The sequence below is a fragment of the Halictus rubicundus genome, chromosome 1 (genome assembly GCF_050948215.1).
Source record: "Halictus rubicundus isolate RS-2024b chromosome 1, iyHalRubi1_principal, whole genome shotgun sequence".
Taxonomy (NCBI): domain Eukaryota; kingdom Metazoa; phylum Arthropoda; class Insecta; order Hymenoptera; family Halictidae; genus Halictus; species Halictus rubicundus.
Window position 1 is genome coordinate 16,025,806 of NC_135149.1, and position 26,360 is coordinate 16,052,165.

A 26,360-nucleotide genomic window follows, 5' to 3' on the forward strand; every position below is an offset into this window, starting at 1 on the left:
CCATTATCGAACAGTTTTCCTCGTGGAAGGCGGTTGCAACCCTCGCAACGAATGCACCTATCATTCGGTTCCAAACAAATTACGACAAAAAAAAACAATTTCTTGATCTATTGAAAAGCAACCACGGATATTTGTTAGGTATTATTTGTTTGTTAATTGGGTAAATGAATCAGAGCTACGTCAAGGTCATTGGCGTGCTGGCCACGTAGGAGCTATATGCATATATCTTTGAATTTTGGGCATTAGAACAATAGAAGAAAACTACCTCAATCGATGTGCACGAGTTTGATGCACAAGTATGACACACATTTTGTACTAAAGAACACTAATTACCAACTTTTTAAAATAATTTATCAGGAGCAACAAAGGAGCCGCATACTATTCCAGAGAGTTTCCTACTACTGTAATGGAGGGGGTCGCGTGATCCAGTGCGCATGACAATTTGAAAAGAAGGTTTCCAAAAGCGCGGCAACAGTAAAAGAACCTAATACAAAAACAAAATAAATCGACGAACGAGAAAATACTAAGGATAATGAAAATGTTGATAAAATTTGCCACAGTCGGATGATTCTCGAAAACGCCCGACCGTCGTTACATAGGCATTTTGTCGCTGAAGGTGAACCGTTGCTTTTAACTAACGTAGTATCACATACACTACCGCTCAAAAGTATCCGGACACTTGCGAAATATGTATTAGCATTGCATACAAGTCATTTCAGTGCCTAAAATAGTGACTAAAATCGATTTTTATTAGTTTCTTATGAAACATCTAACGTTTTCAGTTAAAAATTACGCATGTGGAACTTACCAATACTACACTAAAATTAAATACGAGATTCATCGACGTATTCACCGCGGAGTGTCCGGATACTTTTGAGCGGTAGTGTAGGTACAGTCGCGTAGATGCCATTATTGGTGGGTCGTGCTATAACAGGTCCTGTGGCTTTCCAGAAACTTGCTGAAAATTTGTGAATAAAGACGTCTAACTATAAGCGAGTTTTCTTGACGAATTGATCGATATATCGATCAGAAATCCAATAAGCCGGTATCGTAAATCCTCGTAGAGATCTCGCTGGTATCCAGTATGGCTTATGGTAACAGTTCTAGAAAGTTTATTCTTTAATGCTAACTGGACAAATATCGGTTGATATATCGTTGTTCAACAGTAAAACGGTTAAGGTGTTGGGTTAGGTTGCAAGGGACGCGTCGTTTTATGTTTCAATGATTATTTTTATTTGTCAGTTTTCATAATGAGACGAATGAACGAAGGATGCCAATTATACGATGCACACTGTACAATAAGCATTCAAGAATATTTACAAACATTTGAAATATTTCTGAAATGTAGACTGGTTTTGCAGATATCGACTGTGTCCGCTATTTATCGTTATTTCTCTGTGTAATTAAAATGTGTAATACGCACATTAATGTAACGCGGTATTTCTTTGAAACAATCGATGAAAAGATTTTTACAATAGGCACAAGATAGAAACTGAAACGGTAGCCGTGAAAGCACTCTTTAAGAGATCTGCACGTTATCAAGCAACTAGATTCGTTAAGAAAGATACTTTCAGGATCTCGTTACTCCCAGACAGAGTTGGACAATATTCAATGTAATTCACCATTAACGATTCATTCAATTTAATTGCATTCAGGCGACGCGACGTATGACCGCAATTAATCAAAATAAATGTTTCATCGTTGATTAAACGGGCAACTGATTTTTATTTATTACATAGGATCGATTGAAACAATCGTGTCTTTGCGATTATTTCTTTCGAATCGTAAGCTTTAGCTGACCAATCGAATGAAATGTTTTGGACGATCCATGCCCAACTCTGCTCCCAGACCGTGTAACTAGAAATATATTCTATCGTTTTAGAATTGTAGCTTTCTCTGTTTTCTGTGTTTATACAATATATGTATGAATAATTCCCAGCCGATGTAATCGATACAAGCGATACAATAAACTGGGTACTCGACGCCATTGAAACATTCATTCTTAATCGTGGTTAGAATAAATGAAACGTTCTATAATATTTAGTTTGAAAACAGTATATAGGTATCTGAATTATTGAATACGGTGAAATTTTTTCGCGTTGGCCGTTGCCGTTTCTCGGTACGGAGACGGAGATGGAGACAGTGGTGGAACGCGTACAAGCATAGTAGTGTTTTGATATTCGATACTCTCCCGGAACGAAAACGTATGGACGCCGCGCCGGTTACACAGATATATATCGCGTTTTGTCGATTCTTTACCCTCCTCGGTCGTTTCAAGAGCAGTGAGAAAAATAGATCTTCGTTTTAAGGCCGTTGCATCGAAGTTCTCTCTAAACTATTACATACGATTAAAAACCTTGCGATAAAAAATTTAATTAAGTTTAGCTAAGGTTTCTCGTAACTTCGGTGCCCTCGCACCTCGAGGTTAACTTATTAACTAAGTTCATACGGGGAAAGTTATTCCGGTACTGTATGCATGTACTTACGTATGTACGTGCATAGGTACATTGTCCGTGTATGTACGTAAGTACATGCATCGATGATTTACACATTGTCACATCCAACGCGAGCAACAATTCTCTCCTCTTTCGCGTTTGTTTTTTCCTTTTTCTCTTTTAGTACCAACGATAAATACAGCGTCGAATATTTTTCATCTTTCCAACGGTCCTCGAGAGTTTGTCAGATTCGAGCGTTAAGATTTATTCGTATTTTGTGCTTATTGACATTCTCTTTGTATTATATTAAAATGACGAATATTTCCTTTGTAATCGTTCGAAGAGTGTAAAAAGTAGTAGAATACATGAAGTAGGTTAGACAACGTTACATTATACGAGACGTTTTAGCTTGAACGATAAAGGTGAGGAGCATAGAAACAGTATAACAAAATATATGAAATATTTATAAAACAGCTACTTCCATTGGCATTTGTAAAAACACAACGTCATTGCGTTCGCAATTATTCTTTGGATTTTCCTCGCCTACGATTAACCTATTGGTCTCCATTGAAATAACAAGAGTCGATTATGGTCTGGGACAGATGATCTCTAATATTGCATAGTGTCTCGCGTTTCTTAACCCCTAAGTGGACTCGCGCCGACAATCATTTGACACGGTATGGATGCGGTTATTATTTGAGGATTTAAAGAATGTTTTTATCACTTTTGCTGCGAAGCAAAATCGATTTCCCTTTATCAATCCGGTAAGACTGGATATTAAAGGTATCGATTCACCGAATTTTTCGTTTTTAAAACGCACTTTAAAAAGTCCATTTAAGGATTAAAATTGGTTTCGCGCCTCGGCGCCGCTACTTCCTTTACGGCGCGAACGGGGATGAAAACGGAAAGTGATTTTCACAAATGCCGATTGAAGACGAACAAATACAATTGTCGTGCATGGCCAAAGCCGTGCCTTATCACATATTCCCGATAGCGACGTATGTATACTATTTACATGAAATCCGTTCAAGTATTACTTACAAGTTGGATATACACTCGTGCGAATACATAAGTATCTCTCTCTCTCTCTCTCTCTCTTTATGATACATACGACGTAATTGTGAGTCATCTACTTGGAAATCAACGGATTCGAATGCAACAAGTACACGTTCGAGTTAACGGCTACTTTACAGTAACTATTATGTATATTACTCTAATTTGGACGTCGGCGGATGCATCGTAATTTCTTGTGCACGTTATTGCTACGCTAGAAAGTTTTCCTTCCCTTCTGGTAAATTTTTTTTCTTCTTTTTTTTTTAGAGTCCTCCCATCTTAGAGATGACTGCGATATGAAACGTTAAACGTTCTTCTCCCTTCGCTTCTCTTCTCCCTTCTTCTCTAGTTCTCCCTTTGTTTGTTTATCGACTCCCGAGAACAGTGCGATCTTTCTCGAACGCATTCTGCTGATTTATTTATAGAGCGAATTCGTCGCGGAAAGAACACGTTTAGATACACGTCGCGACAACTTGAACGAAACCGTCCCGTTAGCTAGGTTAATTAATCACAGCAACACGTACATACATGGAATGATACAAGCGAGATTCTTCCGAAGAAAAATAGGTATTCCCAGATACGTATTTACATCGACGTTCGAACTCACATCGGAAGGGGTCGGGGGTTGGGTGGTGGGGGTAGGAGGGATCAGTGTTAAAAAATAGATCTCATATAAAAACGTTTCGTCGATCGTCGTTAGGTTAGGTAAAATCAGTTAGTTACGAATATGAAAACATTGCACGAACAGCATCGCGTTTGAAACGTTTAAATTCGAGTTCTTGATTGTACACGTGCCTGAGTATAGAGATTCGGATCCGAGATGACAGAGCAAGGCTATCGAATTTGTTCAAGTTCGAACGTTCCGAAGGAGCAAAGGCATTCTCCTGCCGTTCATTAGAATCGTTTAGCTCGTACGAACACGAACGCTTCCCAGAACGATGAATTAGTTGGATGGTAGATACTGCATGCAATGCAACCGTGCAAGAGCCGCCCCTGTGCCGCGATAAAATAACGTTAACGAGGGTGTAATTTCGACCGCGCCCTCGTCCATAACTATCGAACCGATGAAACGAAGGCTGTCAGTGTTTCGCGAGCGCGCCTAGACGATTCACAGACCTTACGAATTTCAGGATGTTGTAGCACGCTTGGAATAGCTGATTTTTCGCGTCGCGTCTCGTTGCTGCTTTCATAGCCGATCGCTCCTCGATTTCGCGCTCGATCGGTGTCAGCGTGACAAAACATGGATACGTACAGTTCACCGCGCCTGTTGGTTAGCTCTCCTCGCTTCCCGATCCTCTGATATGTCTGCTCGAAGATGTTCATTTGTCGAACGGATCGAACTTCAACGACCGCGATTCCGGCAGTCCTCGCACATTGTTTAACGCTTGATAGTAAGACACGTTCTCGGCGTCCCCGGCGCTGAACCTGTGCGATTTGTTCTCCGGGTCCCACGTGGAATTCGTTCGTCTGTATGAACGGGGAGGAATGTGTCGAGCTCCGTGGCCATTGCCGTTGCCGAAAACGTAGTTCTCGTTCCCTGGAACAACCACCGGACAACCCCCTATTTCAAGCTTTTTTCACTACTGCCTCTGTCCGTTTATACTGCGTTTATTATTAAAATGTCTCTAGCAGTGATCAGCTTCTTCTATACCTTGTACCGTATATAGGTGGAAAATAAAAGAAAGAAAATTGTGATTACGCGAGTTGAGATTTCGGGGATTTTTACCTTGCGACGGCGTTGGCGAATGTGGCGGGGTGCCGGCAACAGGCGATAGGGGTTCGTAGGGTGGCGGTGGCGGTGAGGACGGCGAGGGTGTCGGGGATGGTGGTTGCCTCAAAAGGACGTCCGGATCTAGCTCGAGAATCCTCAACACCCGGTGAGGATTTCCCCGAACCCACGACTCGAAAAGATCCACGGGCCATTCTGTTTGCGTTGTTCCGTCGCTCATCCATGTCACGGAAGGATTCCAACAGATAGCGTCCGGCGGATGCGAAGAACTTCTGGCCAACACTCCGCTTCCTCTGGTCGCGGGCATCGGCAAGTTTGGATTGCTTTGCGGCGAGTACGTCAGATTTTGTAGAGCTTGGATAGCGTTACGCACCTGTTTTCGTCGGATCGGTCAAGCACAATTCATCTATTAGATCAGCGATTTCGTATGAAGATACAACAAGGAATCGGGCACGAACATTAGCATTGACCTAATAGCATCACATTTGAATTTTCGCATTACGAGCGTACCTCGGAACTTAGCGTGGCCACGTCCTGGTGCAAGGTGGACACTTGGGTGTCGAGTCTTTCCACCGACCCTCGGATATGTTCTTCCATGGACTCCTGAGCGATCATCTGTGCCGCTCTTCCTCTGGCCAGGACGCTTCTACCTGGTCTCCTTCCCTCCCTATATTCTTCCCTGTTTCGCGAAATACGATAGAGAACGGTTGAACGATCGCGGCGCAAAGAAACACGATAAACATACCTAAACTTGGCGTGCCGTGGACTCGAGGATGTATGCAAGGGTGATTTGTTTGGCGGTGATAGAGGCGAAGTTTCCCCCTCGTCGGGAACGTTTTCATCGTCTTCGCTGATCGATGGCAGGGTCAAAGAGGGTCCGTTCATATCCGATTCTTGCTATAAAAGTTTCGAACGGGAAAGGTTGCCAGAAGAATTTCTCTCTCTATCCCCCCCCCCCCCTCTCCACCCTCCCAGCTTTCCTTTTCTCTGACTAGTCTCTGTCGCAAGGAACGAAGGACTTACCTCGGCTTCGTATCCCTCCCGTATATTGTAGGTGAGATCGTGCTGTATGTCGTGAGCAAATTCGTGCTGATACTCCGGGTACAGCCGCAAAACTTCGACCAGACCGTGCATGTGTATGCATTTCAGATCACAGTATGTTAACGCTTTAACGTCGCAGCTAGATTTGACCACGACGTCGGCGGATCCCGAACCACCTGTTCCACCCCCGTTGCTGCCGTGCTGTAGATGCACGTTTATGTCGCATCCGACCAAGTCGCCTTTTCCTTGAAACGGGAATTAAACGCGGTTTAGAGCACGGATTCGGATTTCCAAGATCCGTAGACGGTTCGTCCAGAGTCTAGACGTCTAGAGGTGCATATATCGACTATAAGATCCGGCGTACCTAAAATCGCAACGACCATATCGTTCTGCACGACTTCCATAGAACCGTTGCACAAATAGTAAATGTAGGAAAGGGCATCCCCCTTGTGAATCAAATACTCGCCGGGAGCGCAGAAATTATTCCGAATGCGTAGCGAAAGCAGTTTGAGGCAGCCTTGGGAGGCGGTCTCGAATATCGGTAAATTCAAAATCTCGCGATGCAGGTGCATCGACACGTCTCCCCTGAGTTCCTCGGGGAATTGCTCGAGAGTCTAAAAGGATTAATATAGGTTTCGTCTCATTACTCCGCGGATTAATCCAATCCAGACAACGACGATTACATCGCGTTAGGTCGTGTAGGGTCTCGGCGTTCCAAAGCTAACGCCGAGCCCAATTATTTGCGTGATACGATTATTATTATTATTATTATACCTCGTGTATATCGATACCGTGGTTCAGGGACCACATGGTCTGGAAATAGTCTTGCATTCGCTGTTTCAGTTCGTCCGGGATCTGATGCAATACGAAAAAATCCTTGAGATCCCGCAATTTTGTTTGATAGAGCGATCTTCTAGAGTAAATTCTTTGAATGATCGCCGTCACGTTACCGAACACCACAGCATGCATCAGAGCTGTAGCATACATGATACGTACAGTGTGGAAATATTCCCTACTGTAAATTTATGTCAACTTCATTCCATACTAATTAGCATCGTTCGCTTTTAGTACACACACACACACACACTCTCTCTCTCTCTCTCTCTCTCTCTCTCTCTCTCTCTCTCTCTCTCTCTATTTCGTTCCGTATACCGAATTATATCGCGTGCACACGAATTCTTAGCAAGCAAACAAACATGCTTGGATCCAACCGATTACCATTGATTATCCAGTAATTCATCGATAATCCTGGCAGATTAACGTGTACTATACTGATCGATGATGATTACTAACCGCCAATAAGCATCGCGCAAATGGAGAATAACTTTTCGGAGAACGTGTTGGCCGACACGTTGCCAAATCCTACCGACGTTAAGCTGCTGCAAGTGAAATACAATGCTGTGATGTAACTTTCCGCGTGAGTCACATTCTGCACGGAAATCTTTAATCTCTCCGCCAGCGTGTGAATCCAACCTGAAAAATTCCCTCGATTAGAGCTCGAGCCCCGATCGGGCGAAACAAAAATGTTTAATTGATCCCGGCGCGCGACCGAACACGCTGCTTTAAAATATGATGCGAATGTCGGTCACAAGTGTGCCGACGTCGATAAAATCTATTCGATCGCGTTCAAGTAGGATGCACGACCGTGTGCACTCTTAAGGTGGATAGCAGATTGAATCTCTGCAAAGCTTGCCGAGTCTGGGAAAGTCTGCGAGAGTCTGCGAGAAAAGCTCTATATACATATGTACGTAGATGTTTAGAGTGGCTTAGACGCTCGCCGATCGGTATTCAGGTTCGTATCTGTTCCACGTATCTGTCCCACGGGTCCTCCCCGCCGCATTATTAATTTAACCGAGCGTTTATCACGCGTTTAGCGAAATTACTTAAAAGTTTGTGCGACTTGGAGCGGCGAGAACGCGTGCAGGCGACACGACACGGAACACCATCGGCAGTTTCCACTTTCCAACGCGGGCTTCACAGCTCTCCGAAGACAAGTTCCCTCGGAATAATACGCGCGAGACTAATCTGTACATCTAAGCATGTACATACATATGTATAGCAGGAATAGATGCTACGTACACGGGGCAAATCCCAGAACGGCCAAGAGAAGCTCCTTCGCACGAAACGGGAGATGCGAAACGTCTGTGCCCGTGCACACAACCGTGGCACCAAGTCTCACCTGGCCGAGACCGAGACACGCTTCTATCCCCATCTAATTTAATCCGCAGTTACGAAAAATCGACTTACCGAGATCCCAGTCACTGTCGTTTTTCAGTCTTTCTTTTTCCGCGATAACGAACCAAACGCAAGCCATCCAATGTGCCAACAGGATAAAAAGGAGCATTAACATTGTCAAAATAACGGCGCTGTATTGCGAATATCTGTCCATCTTTTGAAGCAGCCGTGCTAGCCTCAGCAGTCTGGTTAGCTTTACTAAATGTATGTTACTATGTCCCGAATCCTATGATAAAAGAAATCGCTGTTAATACAAAGCGATCCGCCCGTGGCGTCCGCCGGTGTGTCGGGCCGATCTTAATTAACGTTGCAAATTGTTCGTAGGAACGCGGACTGTAAGAATTTCCGCGTCGGATACCTCGAATGCCCGATTCGAGCAACGACGGGGAACTTAATTGCGAATTCTCCGTCGAGCATCGTGAACATCGGATGATTGTATCATTCATCGTCGAGATGGCGAGCCGTTCTCCGGCGGGAACGCGACGCGGAGATTCGAATACGTCGTTTACGGTAACAACGTATCGTCCTTTGGTAAACGAACTCTATTCACGACTCGCGTCTTCGTGTCGCGAACACGAGCATTCCGTGCACGTATCTTTTCTCAGACTCCGCGACGGCCCATGGGTTTTTTTCGAACACCGACGGAACAAACTTTGCTTAATCGGGCTACAAAAATTTGATCAAGCGACTCGCGAGAGCGTCCGAGATTCGATCGAGCGATACGTGCACACACGCGAATGGACTTGTGCGAGGTTGGCTTCAATTTTGCAAGGCTCCGAGGGCCACTCGCGGACCAGACTTTTAGCGCACTTTACGTGGAATAATGAACGAACACTCACCTCGCCGCTGTACACGTCCGAGGCGTAAAGGAAATCAAAGGGCAAAGCCGCGATTAGATCGACGATAAACCAGCCCTTCACATAGTTGGCAGCAATGCTTTTGCTGTTGCTGACCACTTCGCCCTTTCGGTTCACGTACGTCGTGCGAAAGTTCAGAACGATATCTGTGGAGAGGCAGAGAGAAACGTTTGCTCCGTTGCTCTGTTTTCGGCTGCGTTCCCGTTTCCCGATAATTGTGGCGTCCAACGATAATCGTTGAGAGAAATGAGAATTGACGCGCTACGCAACCGTCCCGGTCGTCGGACAAAATAGAGGCGTTCGAACTGAAAACGCTCGGCTCGAGTCAGGATCAAAGGGGGCGAGAGGACCTTGCGGCAACTACGCGTTTTCAGTCGCTTGTCCTTTCGAGTTTCGAAACTCGAAAGAGGAACGCGAACGCGCTCGGGAACTCCGGACCAACTGCTCTTAATCCCGTTTTGCAAACCGGATTTCCGCCACAAAATTCCTACACACGCCCCCGCGAGTCTAGTTTCGCGTTGGAAATTCTACCGACGGGTTCTCGGATGTCGATAGAAAACGAATTTAGAGGAACGAGGAAACGGTACACGCCGGCATCTTTGTACGGTTCTTCCAGTTCGTTCCGCCGCTTCTCATCTTCCTCTTCCGTTTCGCCCACAAATCAGATTCCGCGATTTATGTTCTCAAAGAGACACGGTCTCTCTCGTCGAACACCTGTGAAGAGTTCTCCGACGGAAGATCGTTATTCGATATTCACCGCGAACAAGTTAACCGTGGAGCGAATCTGTCGTCCGCCGTGGGTGATTCGAGAGGCTCGATTTCGCGACAGAATACTAATTCGGGACCGAATTAATGCGTTCGACACCGTGATAACGCGGCCGTTCTTTCCCGGCGTGGAATCGACGGGAAATAATGAAATAAAGAAATCGAAAGGTCCTCGCGTGGTTTGTGTTCGCGACCGGGGAAAACCTCTTCGAGCGGCAGTGACTCGACGGGAAAAGGGAGGGGAGAGGGGAGAGAGGAATTGGTAACAGGGTTGAGGGAGAGTCGTTGCTTTCGGACTTAACGAGCTCCTCGAATCACCGATTGGATAAAAAGAGCACCCTTCTCGATTCTTCTCGTCTGAATTAACTCTAAAAGCATACCGATCGATACGTCGAGAATTCTAGATTTCATTATTTTAGGACTGTCGTCGAGCCGAGATTCGCGCGGTCGCTCACGCCGCGATCAGCCGAAAATAAATCGGATCGAAAATTGCGGAGGTGACGGATATATAAATGTAGATACCCACCGATCATGAAGAGACCCTCGACCACGACATCGCTGACCATCGTAGGCCTGTCGATGTTGATGAAGCTCGCGTTAAACGGGACCACTATCGCCACGTAAAACGTCGCGATCAGTATCAGCCAGTCCCAGCAAGATTTGAAGCCGCCGTAGTGGCTCAACACGAATTGGGACTTTTTGATGCCCGTGGTTTTGTACTCCGGCAACGGTGCGGCGGTCGAATGCAGAAGGTTCTAAAACGATTCGTAGAATTCGTGAGGAACGGAGAGTAGGAGGGCCTCGCGGCCGAATCACTTACATTGTTCAGTTTAATTTTGTGCTTATTGTCCTGCTTGTAATGGCCGGAGAGCTGGTAGAGGACGGCGCGGCTCCTTCTCCTGCCGTAATTAGCCGGCGGTGCCTCGGGGTCGGGACCACCGTTTGCATCTGAAATGCAATTGTACCATTGCACCGTGCACACTTTTCGCGCTAACCGGCGCGGAGAGGCGGACTTTTCGATAATGTGCGCACGTTACATACGACGCATCGCAATGTTATACGTTACGCGTTATACATTGCAGGTACGTGCTCGTCGTCTCTCTGTAATTAACAATTAAAAGGAAGCGTTGTTGTGTGCTAATTAGGCGGGGTGGTACACGCAGCTGAAAATACTGGTACAGTGCTGTTCTTCGTGTTGCGTACGCGGTGCCGTAAACGTAAAACTACCGTCTCGATTCGAGCCAGATATTCGACCGGATTCTCCGGCTCGGTTCTCCTATGAGACTAACACGTGCAACACCGCGCGCAATGTATAAATTCTACAAGAAAAGCAAACTATTCGAGACTGTTGGCCGGATTTGATTTGTGCTCTTTGGTGATTCGCTTTGAAGAATAGCGTGTTGCGTTACGTGTCACGTGCAGCGTGTGTTTGCGTGGCCGCGGCGCAGAAAGTACGAAACGTTTAGGCGCGTCTTGGCATCCCGAGCGAAAGAGTATCTAGGTACTCTGTTACGTTACGTTTGATCCATAACGGGTCCGGGATCTCCCTTTCACACTCTATCTATATCTTTCTGGAATGCAATTGATGGAAGTCGATGCATTCCAGAGAGAAAATCGTTTCGTCGGTTTCAGGTTCGGCGGCGAAGCATGGCTAAGACTCACCAATATTTTGCAACTCACAGATCTGAAGGTTCTTCGTGTGGGTGATGTCTTTGTGCGAGGCCAGGAACAGAACGACGTCGCCTTTTTCGTTTTTGATCGGGACGATGTCGAGCAAGCAATCGAATGTAACTCCTGTGAATTAAAGTCGGTCGAGTGGTTAGAATCCGGTTGCAGTTCGCCCGTTCCGAGCGTGTAAAGTGTAAAGTAAAGAATGCACAGCGGCGACGAAAGAGTGAAATATTAGCTGTTACGGAACACTGATAGACCCAGAGGCAGAACTGATCGCTTTGATTAAACGTGGTTCCGTTGCAGCGGAGCTACGTGAACGCGTTTCCATCGAAATAGGTTCGATTAATAATAGCGAACGACCAACGGAACCGATGGAAAAATTCTCTTCTCCGTCGCAAGGCCAGATTCCTTGGAGAAATAATTTCACGAGACCGCGTTATTATCTTGCTATACATTATCTTTCAAGGCGAGCTACGCCCTAACGGCGGAGACGAACAGTTAAGGTTGTTACACGTGAACATGAATTAAAGATCAATACGTTCTACTGTTTGTAATTGCCTGTCTCCGGCTCGCGGTGCCGGATCGAAGCTACTAGTTCTAGGAAGACGCGTATATACGTGAATCTTTTAAAGGGAACGAACTCGGTAACCTGGGAAACTTTAGAGTGCGCGACTTACTTTTCCTAGGTGGAATAGTAAAGCGGCGCGAGGCGCGCCGTAGATCTCAGGGACGATTCGCGAACTCGGAGTGCCGAATCTCTCGCGAAACTTACCGGTCTTTTTGTAAAACACGACCTCCATCTTGAGCTCCGTCTTACTCTCGAGGCTCTTGTCGATCATCGCTCTCTCCTCCTCTTTGGTTTCCGGGCCGTACAGGAACTTGCAAGCGCAACCCTTCTGCATGATTTGCGCTCGCGCGAATCCTGTCAGCTCGCAGAAACCGTCGGAGCAATAAACGATCGGGTAGATCGTCGGAACCTGCGCATTTCCCAGCACAAAGTTGCTGTCTGCGAAAGGAACAAAGAAAGAGAACAAGGAGTCGTTGGTAAATATGCAGCTGTGTGCAGGCAGCTACCCTTTAAAACGCTTGTCGTACCACCTCGTCTCTGTTCTCATGGCGCAGTCGCGCAATTTACAAAGTGAATTCGCATGGTTACTGTTACCTTTTAACCATTCCGTGTCGCGACGATTTCCACGCGAGGATTCGATTCGAATCGACTAGATCCGACTCGACACGACGCGATGCGATTCGATTCGATCTAGCCATCGCAACGACGCGAAGCGACGTCGAGTAAAGAGCCATCACGGGGGAGAAGCAACGAGGCCGTGATTAAACTTTGAACCCCGTCGAACCGATCGGCTCGGTTTTGTTCCTCGCAAAGAGACTCTGTAAGAACTTGGATCGAAACGCCGCGCCATACGGCACGGCCGTTGCGTTAGGCTTGTCTTACATGGGAGTCGAGTCGCGTAAACAAGATTTCAATGATTACATGCGTGGCACACGCGTGATGCAAGGAACTGTTGCATGACTGCGCCTCGCTTCTGTACAGTTCATTGGTTGATAGCTTTGTCGACGTGTCTGACGTCACGCGTAATCTCTTTCAGGGTAACGACGACGCGGCACTATGTATTTTTAATTCAACGCTTACCCCTGAAACACTTTCATCTTCTCCCTCAGCCTTGCGCAATCCCGACGCCCCACGCTTCCTGTTCTTCGGCAGAAGCTGTTGGATCATTCCGATTATGCGCTCCCGGTCAAAGAGATTTCGTGAAACATTGGCTTTTGCGAGGCACCTCGCGCGACACACACCGATTCGGTGAATACCTGCTCCGCTTCTTCTTTTCTATTTTCACGTTGTTCCTGCGAGCAAGTGCGCAAGGGAAGTTCTCGTTTCGGTGGATGAACATATCCAAACAATGCCGCGTAACTTTTTTTCGTGTCATGGTGACTGCCAGCGAAGCGAGGTCACCCTTTATGTAGCGCGGAAAATAATAAGTTCGGCTACGAAAGGTTTCCAGATAAAAATATAATATAATTAAAAGGTAACGGCGTGAACGTGTTGTCCGATGCGTTTTAAATGCCAGGCTGGATCGGGTCTCCGCCGCGCACCCGTTATTGGAAAACGCGCGGTTAATTTCAATTGTAATCAAATGGATCGCGCTGCGGCGGTGGATCGTCGAGCGCTGTCACAATGCGGAAGACGACAATTAGTCGTCTATTAGAAAATCACTGTTGCGAGATCCGCGGCAAAAGGTTCCTCCAGATCGTCGACACAGCATTTCCGACGAGCCGGTTCGATTATAAATTGGGTTCCATTCTTTTCGCGTATGAAATATAATTGACTGGTCGCTTCCCCTTTTAATCAAAGGGGATCTGCGTCCGACAGGCGTCTCATTTTGCTTCCCCATACTTGTCCGCGTCTCTAATAAACGCGTGAACTCATCGTTCGACCATCCGTCGAAGAGCGGCGTGTGTTTACGCACGTCTGAACAGTAGCATATTTAAACTCGTCGGTGGTCAGGCCGACAACAACAACAACAACAACAATAACGACGACGACAACGGCAGGCAGCGTATACGATCACCGCATCAGCCGCTAAAAGCGGCGTAAACGGTACAGTTTCAGTCGAGCCTGGGCAAAGACTAATGGAGCCGATTGTATCCCAGTACGTATGCGTCGCGTGTAGAAGCACCTGTATGAATCGCGCGGGATACGCACATACGTGTCGTATCGCGTACGTGCACGCGTTCAACCCGTACCGAAACCGGAAAATTTGCTTACCCGACACGGCACAGATTCGCGACCCTCTCCATTCCGGGGAATTTGAATTTCCGTGGTAGAGTGGCTGACGCGAAGCCCGAATCTACTTTGCGCGCTGCGCAGCCTAAATTCTTGAATAACATCCGCTCGCGATCTTGCGAATTAATGCGAGAGAACCGGTGATAAAGTGTGCACAAGGCGCAGCGTGCATGATTGTGCGGCGTTGTTCGCGATGAATACGGTCGAGGAAAAGAGAGAGCATCTTAAACAAATACGAGACGGGCTCGACGATGGTGGTAGCTGCGCGCGGCGGAAAATTTTCGCGAGACCGAGCAAGCAGGGCAAAGAGGGTAGGTTGATCCGGTGTTTGACCGAAAACGCGTTCCATTTCTTTGCCGCGGGACATCGCACAGAGGCTTTACACCGTGTACACCGGCTACCGTTGTCAAAGATCGAGCACGAATTCTACGTGTTTGCCGAGAGATCGGTGAAACCGCCAAGCGGTCGACGTGAAATTCCGAGCTCGAGTTTGCTCACGATTTCCATATATGCGCATCCGTGTCCGTGTCTGTGCTACGCGGTCGCGCGCTCTACCGCGTCCGGTTTTCCGGAAGCGTGTAAATCCGATTCCGATATAATTGCATAAAATTCGGCCGTAAGCTAGTCTCGCTCGCAATTATCGGATATTTTGGGAACTGCGATCGTGTAAGGGGGGCGGGCAGCAGACAGGTTTTCGCGTTTTCCGGTGGTTAATTGAAAAGCGATAGCCGCGCGTCATAAGTTCGTAGCCGTATTTCCCCGGCAGCCGCAAAATAATTAAGTGGATACAACGGCGCGTTGGTGTAGCTATTGTGGTTAATGCGGCTGAATTTATACTCCGATTGCTGCGTTCGATAGTTATATTCGACAGATACGATTCGTTTGTATTGGCCGCGAGCAGAGAATCCGCGATCCCATATTTTCATTACCGTCTGGCCCGCGTTCAACGCAGACAAATTCAATTTTATTGCCGCACTCGTTTAGCGGAGTTTTGCTCGACTTACGGAAAGAGAACGTGTACCGGTTATTCCCTTTTCGGTTTTTCCCTTTTATATCGCTTTCATCGCGCAATCTACGAGCACCGGAATATACACATACATACGTACGTACGAATATACATACATACGTAGTTAGCTATAGCGCGTAGAGCTGTGAATCGAGCAAACCGGTGCGGCTTTATTTGGTCGTTGTAACGTCGATGCGGAGAAGAGAGATTAAGAAAACGTGATGCCTGGAAATATCCGAACGTGTTGATACTGCCGTGGAAACGCGTGGTAATGAAAACCATGGGTTCGAGCGTTTAACGATGCCGATATCGCTGTGGTCATTACGGGTTTCCAGTCGGTGTAATCCGTACACGTCGACCTTGCTCTTTTCATCACGTATCCCGGGCTCCGTGCAAAGTTTTCGCAAATAGAGGGAGCGTTCGTGCCCGACACTTTTTCGCGCGTCTCATTCTTAATCGTTCGGTCGCGTGCGTAAATGAAAAGCCCGCGAGAGAGAAAACCGTTTTTTTTTCTCGCTGTCAGCCGCCAGAATGCGGTGGCGGTTGTGCCATCGCCGTACCTACGATCGGTCGATGGAGTTCCTATGAGACGTTGACGGCAGGAAACGGGAGCAGATTTGCTTAATCGCGCTTGAAATTGCCACGAAAATCGAGTAAAACAAGAGTAAATCCCACAACAAATTACATCATCCTGTTCCGGGTTTACCGGTGGGGTTTAAAGAGCACGGGTGCGCGTTCGGTGTCTATCGTTTCCTCTGTGCCCCCGTAAACTTTTTTCCCCAACGAATCAATTACATTTCGACGTGGTAATCTCTTTGTGCTGGCGCACAGTCGTCGTCGGCGTAATATTCTCGAAAGGATCGCGAGCAGCCGTGGAGGTTGACCTCCATTGCGAGCGGAGGGAGCCGCGCGGCTTCTTTTAACGCTTCGCGACCGAAAATATTCTCGTTCCGCGAAGAAACTTTTATCCCGGTCGAGCACTTAGCGAAAATATCTGTGTTACATTTCTCTCTCTCTCTCTCACTATGTTCTATGCTCTCTTGCTCTCTGCTCCCGAACCTAGACTACTCGCACGGTTTAGGCGTTCCGAATCTTGTAAAATTTTCACGCAGTGTCATCGTAGAAAGTTTACCAGCGAATCTGTGCAGGTCGCGAGGTTTCGTATTTAGAGCGATCGCGCTTCGACACGATTTAAAGTGGAAGGCCGAGAGACTCGTTACCTCCGGAACTTTATCGCTCGTGATTGAGGTGGACGACGATTATAACTTAGCAATTTCCACTGAGGTCGCGGTGTACCGTTTCTCTAAATCAGATTTCAACGAAATTTCGAGCACGTGGAGACAGACGGCAGGCAAATGGAGCTCGGGGTCAACTTCCCTCTGTCGCCGGTCGTGCTTCAAAATTGCTTCATTTCCTAAAAGTGGAATAGTCTATACCGCCGGAAGACATAAAATCACATGGACGTCTCGCGGACCGATTGTTGCGCCGTCGCGGCACAAAGAACCAGCCCACTTACCGATTCGCTTCCAATGCCTGTTTCATAAGTCTCTTCCTCCGTTCGAGCGGAAACGGTAAACGGGTTTACATACAAATTTCGAGCAAAATGATTTCCTCCGGTGCCCGACGTATCGCGTCCCAATATTTCCCTTGTTATTCCAGCGAGGAAACAGGGAACGAAGCGAGAAAAATAGGAATTTTATTTGAAACGAGAGTCTCAGATCGAAGACGTATCTTCCTTCCACGCTGTCTCTTGTCTCGTCGCTCGACTATCGTAGGCCCCTCTTGTCGCTTTTCGAACGACTTCTTTTGCTACGCAATATGAGGGGATTAAGCCCGGACAGTATCGAGCCCATCGCCAAAGGGAAACCCGTACCTAGTTTCCTCACGGGATATACGCGAGCCTGCACGATGAAATAAAATGTTCTCCTTTCTTTTTTTTAACGTTTTCCGCGAGCGTTGTTCGCTAGCTTGATTATCCATGCGTTATCGCGCGACTACGACAAACGACAAATGACAAACGATTTGTTCCCGTCGTTGGCAGGTTGCGCGCTCCCGTGTATTTTCATTACGAAGCGCGCGGGGGAAATCGAGTTTACGACTGGAAATCGATTTATCGTGCGTATCTTTGCCGTAAAGAGACTGCTACGTCATTATCTCGCGAGTTACGCGTTATGTCGATTGTCGCGCGATAAGATAACCGTCGAACAATCATCGCGTCCTCTCTCCGGACGATCGATATTCGAATCCGCGACAGATTGTACGCATTTTTCGCATTGTTGCGAGATAACTAATGCCCGGTGCAATTACCGTGCCCAGAGCCGGGATTAAGCTGTTTAATACTTCGGCGTCGCTAAGCGAATGAAAATTACCAGCAGCGTGCCGTGGAGCATCGTGGCGCGGAGCAGCTTGCCGGACAGAGTGAAATTCACTGTTCGATATAATTACGGTGGTCTACACTTTCTCGCCATCAAAGTTCTCCCATTTGCCGCTTTTACACCGTCGACCGTCCTGCGCCCGAACGCATTCTCGGCGAGCCACTGTAACGGATTTTTCAGGGTTTCGTCGGTATCGCTCGCTCGCTCGCTCGCCTGCACACCACCGATCGCTATCAAAATTCGCGGCAGCGAATGTCGTGCAATTAGCAATCGGGCTGAATTGGAGAAACAGCGCACGCGGGACACACTGTTTTCTCACGTGTCGGAATAACCTGCCGCGCGTACGTTTAACAGACGGAATCTAGGGCTCGCTCTGTTTTCGCACGGCGGGAACGTATCTTCATTCCGTGTCGCGTATCGATCAAAACTTTGCAGCCGCTTCGTCGACCAAGTTTCGCTCGCGAAACTCTTGAAATTTTCGTGTCGTGAAATTAATCGCAAAGTCGCCGGAGAATTTGCAGAAATAGCGGCAGCCACCGGTTCCGCTGCTACACGCGTCTCGTCTCGTCGCGTCAGTTCGGAGTTTTCTCTCGGGCGACTTGTAAAATTGAAAATGTCGTGGTTGCGGGTGGGCTCGCGGCGAAACAGGCGACCCAGCGCACGCAATTAAACTTATCAACACCTGTAGTGCGCACTGTCGGGTTTCTTGCGGGTCGCCAGGGTATCGCGGTCGAAACAAAAGCCTGCAGAGCGAGCGAACGGTTCTCGTTTCGACATTTATTTGCGGCGAACGCTTCTATTAGTGGAAGTTTTGAGGTCGCACGGTGCGCTGTGCGCGTGTCTGTACGTGCGATATGGAGCAGTGAATTCGTCGGGGGAGTGCATCGAGCCTGTATCGCCGTTAAATATACGTGTAAACGCAGCGACAGGTATAGCGATTCGGCGTACACGAACCGGGAGACCTGGCTTCGGTTCGACTGCTCTGGAACTTTCAAACTGTCGGGGATATCGAGTTCTGCTTTGCTTCCAATTTTCTTCGTATATCGGTTTGGTTCGTTCTAACTCGCGTGATGTATGTATGTTCAATATAGACGCGTGCTGGCGGAAATATTTAACAGCGGCGCACGCTGAACGAGACTCGACGCCGCACGGCGCGGCGGCTCGCTCGTTTCGATTTCTCGGCTGACGTTTGCTTGATCGTTACTACTCGAGAGGGAAACAGATTCCGTGCACCGTGCTCGCCGCGTGCATCGTCCTCTCCGTCGAAACGGTGACGGTGTCTGTACACGTGGCAACTCGCTCGTTCGATGCTCTCCTCGGAGAATTCGTAAAAATGTTTTTTCGAGTAACCCGCCACAGTCTTTTTTGCTTTGCTCTTTCCTGGCTGGACAGTTCCCCGGGGGCGGTCGCAGATAAACAGCATGTTCCGCCGCGACAAGAGCGTTTTCGTTTTTTCAAATCCCAGCAGCATTCACCTGCGAAACTGTCCAACCTCTCTAGTCTCTCTCTACCCTCTCCTCTCCTCTCCTCACCGTATGTCACGGCGATTATCGATTCTTTTTTTCTCTCCGGCCGACAAACCAGAGCCAAATAAATGGTAGAAGATAACCGTGAAGTATAAATAGGTCATTCGGCGCGGGCAAAGAGATTTCTTGACCCCTCTTATATTCTCCTCTTAGTTGCCACTCAACGTCCACAGTTACTTTCCCCGCTCTCGCCGGACTATTCTATTCCGCGAAACGAAGTACCTTCCTGCTGAAACTTGTGCAGAACTTCGCGGCAAGTTCGCAGGGAATATCGCCTAAATTGGACCAGCGCTTATCTCGAGGCACTCAAAATTTTAATTGTCGTAAAAAAACGTCCGTGCAACCTTCGGAACTCGGTCGCTCCGCGCCAGCTCGAAATGTACATCGGGTTCTGGGCCGTGTCCGCGGCAACAGAAGGACACGCTGAATCTCGCATTATCGAATTTAATAGACAAAGGAGCGGTTAATTAATCGTGCGCGTTGATCGGACGCGATGCGACGCGTCGCGACGCATTGGCCAAATTACTAACAACGCGAAGCGACGCCACGGTGCGCAACCGGTGCCACACCTGGTCCCTCCGCGCGTCTATTTGTCGTTTTCGATAATATTTCGCCGGTGTAATCCATTCTAGCGTGTGTCGTTTGCCAGAGTTACGCACGGTGCCCGCTCCGAGCATGAGGGAAGAACGTTATACGAACACATCCAGGCGTGAGTCGCTCAAGGAGAATAATTAACGAAGAGTGCTCCGATCGATCATTAAGAAGAAATTAATGATCCTCAATTGAGGTCATGAAACAAGAGATACTTGTCCCGCGCGTGTTTCATTGGTGTGTTCTCCGCAACGAGCCGTCCCACACCCGCGCCGTTATTCCATTGTTTTCTTCTTTCGCGAATGCATACATATGTATGCGTGCCGCGCGGACTGTTTGTCGAGTAAAAAATGAAAATGCGGTCGACACGGAATTCGAATGGCCATCGATCGCATAATTTGCATGGTTCAATCTTTGGTTTTCCAATGAATTAATCTGGTATAAACATAACCCGGTACTCGCATATTATTATTAATATTTCATACGATAATTGAACGGCGTGTATGCAAATACAAACCATACACCGATCCCCGAATAAATACCGCAGGCCAGTCAGGATCGGTTCGCAAATATGCATGCAGTCGGAATAAGGTCGATTTTCGCGGCGTCGATGTTAGATTAATATTCCATGGATCGTCTGGGGTCGACGGACTCGATGATAAAACTAGGGGGGGGGGGCATATTACTCGGAATTCATGCGCCGCTCGGTAGGCAACAGTAGCGTGAAGCGAGCAGCTATCACAGGCAGCAGGCAGAGCAGGAGGGTCGGAGCTGCGTAGCCCTTCAACTTTCCTATTCAAACGCGACGCGACGCGACGTCGCGACAAAGTTTTGCGTGCGGATAACTAACCGGCTAGCCGTTTTTATAAAAAATTCGTACCGCCGTATCATTATTGCCCCGGCTGTAACCGAGAGAGGCGCGCGTTCCGCGTATGTCGACGGGTCCGATCCCAGTACAAATATAACTGTCCGGTTAAATTCTATCTCCGGTGTTGTGTACCCTGGAATCGATAAAAAAAACCGCAGATAGTCGCATAAAAGCTCCGCTAAAACGAATATTCCAATTGGTCCTCCATGAGTCTTGGTCAGCAAAGACAAACGAGTGTTTGAACAGTCGTCAACCATCCTTTAGCCCAGTTGGCGACGCGCCAAACACGCCTCGGAGAAAGAAAGAGAGTGCCAAAAATATCCACCGGATAGGTACTTCGAGTATCGTTAACGAGCAATTATTTCCCTTTTTCTTCCGGCGAAATGGTCGCCGCGTTCGTGGCGCAGAAGGTCGCGGACCAGCATTTGTGTACCCTCCAATCGCACACCCTCGCATTTCTTCTCCTTTTCACCGACGCGATGTTTCGCGCCCTTTATGCGTCGCCCAGAAAAATTGAGTTGATTATACGCCCGCGTAAATCCACTGTTTTCTCTTGTTGCGAGGAGGAATCGTGACGCGCGCGTTGCCGACGTATCGACGAAGAGTACGCGGGGGAGTAGCTTTTGCTTTCCTCTTCTTTCTCTCTCTCTCTCTCTGTATTTCTCTTTTTCTCTGTCTTCACTCGATTATTTTATACGGAGCGGAGATGAACAGTTATCTTTTTCCCGGGGAGAACGATGGAGTTTGAAGAGAAAATACTCCCGGGATATTTGATGGAACACCAAGATCGAGCGTAATGGCGTAATTCCGGAGTCGGCGGATCCTCTCTGTTCGTCGGTGAGACGTCGCGTCGTGTCGCGCCGCGTCGCGCTATAGCGACAAGATCGCCTCGCAAGTGCGGCAAACAAGCAAGTACTCGATCACCGCTCTAAGTTACTTGAACCGGTGCAAACGCGATTCTGCGTTCGATCGGGCTAATCGAGTTTGACGGTGTTCTGGGATAACGCGTAGGATTAGTCGACGGAATTGTATGAAACGTTCCGGTTAATTGCCGGTAAATTTCCTTGGTTTCGCGACCGTTGGGAAAACGACGAGCGGGCGAACCGATCGATACATATCGACTAGTATCGACCGCGCGAGGCTCCGGGAATTAGAACGAACCCGTCGCGCGATACTTTAATCGCCTTAGCCACCGAGTGGTCCAAGTGTCCCTTCCAATCGAATTCTTCGGCGGATCATGGTGTACGATTAACAATGCGTTACGCAAGCCGGCCCAGCTGTCGCCGTCGTTGTCGTCATCGCCATCGGCATCGCCGCGATGCGTATTACAAATTAACCGGTTCCAAGGAAATATTCCCGACCTAAATCGAAATGTGCCTCCCACTGTCGGAGATTATGGTTAGGCCGTAGCAAGGCGAGGCGAGGGGGCGAATGCAATTTCGTCCGAGTCTCGAAAAGATGGGGGAAAAATGCGATTCCATTACTCTCCAAGGGCGCAACGCTCCCGTAATTATCTTACGGCGGAACGATGACGACGTCGACGAATCCGCAGTCCCTTTTTCGTAATTAGTTTTCCTCGGTTTGTTGGCCCGAAGTTTCCGTCGGTATCGGCGGATTCTTAACTTTCTATCCGACGGCTAAGTCTCCGCCTAAGACGGGGGCCTCCGAAGGATTCGAGAGGATAAGGTCGAACGCGAGGTTGTTCGGCCAAGAAAAAAATGCTCTCGGTGTCGCTGATCAAATAGGAGGAGGAGCAGGAGGGTTGAATCGAATAGATGCGGAAAGTCTCTCGGTTCGTTAAACGTTCGCGTTTCCCGTGGATGCCTAGGTTTCCGCGCTAGATTGTCCGACATTCCGTATTTCCCGTTTTTATCGCAAATCAGAAGAGCGGAGGGGATATCTCGTCGAACCGTTAGCAACAGTTCGGATTACCGTCGTTCCTGTTGCCGTTGGCTCCGGCTTCGTCTTCACGGTTATCTCCGTCAGGAAGGGAGAGCTCGAAGATAACTAAGTTGCCGTCTCCCCGAGGAAGACGCGAAGATTGCCGGCATTGTTGTTAGCCGAACGGCGGTCTCGTTCGATCGTACTTTTCAATGTCCCTCGGACCGCCCGTCCGACGATAAAACCCTCGATGTATTGTACTGTCGCGTTGGAAAATTCAACCTGTTTCGAGCGCTCGGTTCCGGGACAATTCGGTCCCGTCGGTTGTTAACACGGCCAGCTACAATATCAGTGCGGGAATTAGCGTGACAACGTCAACGGGCCCGCCACACGTATCGAGAGATGCTTCCCGTACCTATTAATTTGCGAGTTGATCGAGCGACAGGTAAATAGCGACGCGCGGGCGACTCACCGAATCATGTTAGACATTGTGTGACGGACGTGCCAATAGAAAGCCAAACATCCGTGAAATTTGCCCGATTCGACGAGTTCCCGATGATAGGAAACGCCGAAATGTCTTCGGACCAATGAAATAATCGTGCGGACAAGTACGTGCACGCGCGCGAAGATCGATATCCCGAGGGCGAGCAAGCGCAGAGAAATAATCGATCGGGAATCCTGTTTCTCCTCGCGGGAACGTCCGGGATTTGCCCGACGCTCTTTCTATTGATAAATCGTCTCCATTCCCGGCTGACGACGCGCAAACGAGGGTCGCCGTCGAACGCTCAGGGATCGAGGCTCATCGAAAGGACCGACCGGTACGCGACTCGTTCGTTCGCACCTCCGCAAAAAGTTTTACGGGAACCAGGAGGCTGTCGGGTCGTTTCTGCGGCGTGACCGGAATACGATCGGCGGCGTTCCTGTTTTATTTATGCCCGCCGCGAATCCACAGACACGGAAAGTTTATTCTCGATTAGCCCTGGACGCTTTGGCGAGAGAACGAACCGGTTACGCCCGAGCGGGTGCAAGCGAGCACAAACGGTCTCGGGCGGGCTGATCGAATTAATCGGCCATCAAACGCCGCTGCTCCCCCGAGGCTCCTTTTCAATCTAAGAAATTAATTGAACGGTTTTCGCCGTCGATAATACTTACGGGTTCCATCGAAGCGGGTTGCGATCGTATCTAGGAAAGTATTTTGTGGGGCGAGGAGGCCCTTCCTGACCGGCATTGGGGCCGCCCCGCCGCGCTGTCAGGCGCTCCAATCTGCAAAAATCGAGCAAAACATCGTTCCGGATCGACGACGAGAGTTGCGTACACGCACCGTCAAACTTATGAATTAATTACGCTCCGTCGACGGATTTCGAGTGCACGCGCGCTCGCGGGCACACGGGTACACGGACTCGCGAGCGAACGAACGAGCGAGCAAGCGAGCACGGTTCTCGTTCCGAAATAGAAATTGCCTGGCGAAGCGTGACTTTATACACCTGGAAATTTATGCAACGAGAAAAAAGGCGAAGTTTTCGATAGGTAGGTCAGTGGTCCGAATGAAAATAAAGGATTGCGTGCTGAACAGCGCCGGTGGTCGCGGTGATAGATGATTACGGGCTAAGCAACACCGCGGGACTCGCTATTTTTAGCCGGGAGCTTTTTTATTTAACACGCTCGTAAAATAATCGAGGTAATTTCGAGAGCGTATCGGCCCGCGGGAAAACGTTCGAGCGGCCGCAGAAACGCATTTGCAGAAAACACCAGTCCCGTTGAGACAGCCGGAAAGTCGGCGATATTCATAGCTTTTCATTATTGGACAGTTCTATTGTTACACGCGTTGTTCAATGGTATTCTCGATTCCTGGAATTAATCCAACCGAAGTTACACTTTTCTTTCATTCAGGGTATTCTCAGATAGTCGTTGCCATTATATGTTATAATTGAATGTCCTTCGGCCACGTTCCGTCGTCGATAACAATTTGAACAGCGGCGCGGCATTACGCCGTTGCAATATTTCTGGAAACATTGCATTGAAATTTTACTAACCGTGTTTTTCGCAAATTGCATCGGAAAATCAACGAGAAAAGCTCAAACATTTTCGCCGCCGGCACAGACGGCGTAATGATTTTTCAATCATGGATCTGCTCGTCGAGGAAAAAGAAAACGCGAACGAACGTGCAAAAACATTCGAGCAAACGAAATATATTGAAAAATCGTCCCCGATTCGAATCGGCTGCTGCGTTCTCGGAGATACGCGTTTTGGAAATATTCGTTTTAGTCCGGCGCTTTGACGAGCTTTATTAACCTGGCGTTTTTACGGGCGACTCGATCGTGCAGCAACGTGTTATTTCTTCCGCTCGCGAACACGAGGATGGTTGCACTCAATGCTCTCTTTCACTCCCCCTCTCGCATCTCTCTGCCGTTTTCAGTCTGCCAGATGAATCTCTGTATCGTTATACAGGGATTCGAGCAATGTAACAGGTGCGAACAGAGGACACCGCATAGGATGCGACACGTTTCCGGGCTTATTCTTCGCGAAATCGCTTGCCAAGCGTCACCTTTCGAGTCGGAAATACGAATCGGCACGGTATCGTTTTAAACAGGTCCTCTCTTTTCGCGATTGCGAATCTCTCCTCGGGGCGAGTAATTTGGCGAGATCACGGCGGACGGCGCTCACTTTGTTGCAAACGAGCGCAGTGTCACGAATAAAACTGCTGTCGTTTCGTTTCTCGGGACGGCGCGGCGGCAACTGGTTAGGGTTGCGCCGATAAAAAGGGTTCGCGGACGAGATAAGAAGCGTGCTCGCAAGTCGAAAGGGAAGCACGACCGGACGCAATCCGATCCGATTCGAGCGACGATTTTATTCGGTCGGATGGGTTCGCGGTTTTTTAATGGTCGCGTCGACGGAGCGTGAAATGCAATTGTTGGCGATGGTCGTCGCCGATGCGCTCGCGGTTACAGACCTTCTCGAAAAGAAAGTGGTAGCTCAGTGGCTGAGCATCTTAGGCATCTTGGGGAACATCACTCCTGATTTCGGTATCCTCAGGATTCGATGTTGCACGGGATCGTCGCACACAAATAGATTCTATAATACCGCGTAGAATGATCGTCGCACTGAACACGGGTCGAGGAGTGTAATCGTGCGTTCGTTCCCGGTTTCCGATAGATGCGATGCGAGGGGTTTTATCGTCGCGACATCGGCTCGAGGGCGAACTCGGGACACGCGGAACGCTCGCTGGTACTCGCGTAACTGACCGAGCCGAGGGGAGAGATTCTCTCTATCCTGATGGCCCGGGCTCCTGGCTGACTTGCGCTTCGCGCACCAAGGCGCAACATGTGGTAAAGCGTTGAAGGTATACGCTCGCACACCCACGCGCCCCTGCACGTACAACGCCGCGGTACTGTGTAACCCGCACACGCACGCGCGCTGATTATTACCAAACGCGTGTGTACCGCCAGCCATGAAACAGGGTCAAGACACCGAGCGAGGATCAAACGCGTACTGGGACCAGCAAAAGTCTTCGACGGTGTTCTTACGGT

General features: G+C 48.4%; 1 protein-coding gene across 4 annotated transcripts; it reads right to left on the minus strand.

Moving 5' to 3' along the window:
- Positions 1 to 2,775: 2,775 nt before the first annotated feature.
- Elk (Eag-like K[+] channel) lies at positions 2,776 to 26,144 on the minus strand. Of its 4 annotated transcripts, none has more exons than XM_076790030.1 (16): positions 25,784 to 26,143; positions 23,986 to 24,096; positions 12,559 to 12,792; positions 11,778 to 11,909; positions 10,936 to 11,063; positions 10,642 to 10,870; positions 9,333 to 9,496; positions 8,506 to 8,719; positions 7,552 to 7,731; positions 7,033 to 7,232; positions 6,623 to 6,872; positions 6,241 to 6,503; positions 5,963 to 6,114; positions 5,728 to 5,896; positions 5,215 to 5,590; positions 2,776 to 5,025 (listed from the first exon to the last, which is right to left on the minus strand). In XM_076790030.1, exons 2-16 carry the CDS (start codon positions 24,059 to 24,061, stop codon positions 4,808 to 4,810), a joined length of 2,985 nt encoding a protein of 994 aa, XP_076646145.1. In that variant the 5' UTR covers positions 24,062 to 24,096; positions 25,784 to 26,143; the 3' UTR covers positions 2,776 to 4,807. The 4 variants fall into 4 exon arrangements, with proteins under 4 accessions (XP_076646145.1, XP_076646130.1, XP_076646140.1 ...); XM_076790015.1 differs by having other exon boundaries at positions 2,776 to 5,049; positions 25,784 to 26,141; XM_076790025.1 differs by having other exon boundaries at positions 2,776 to 5,049; positions 11,796 to 11,909; positions 25,784 to 26,140.
- Positions 26,145 to 26,360: the final 216 nt, after the last annotated feature.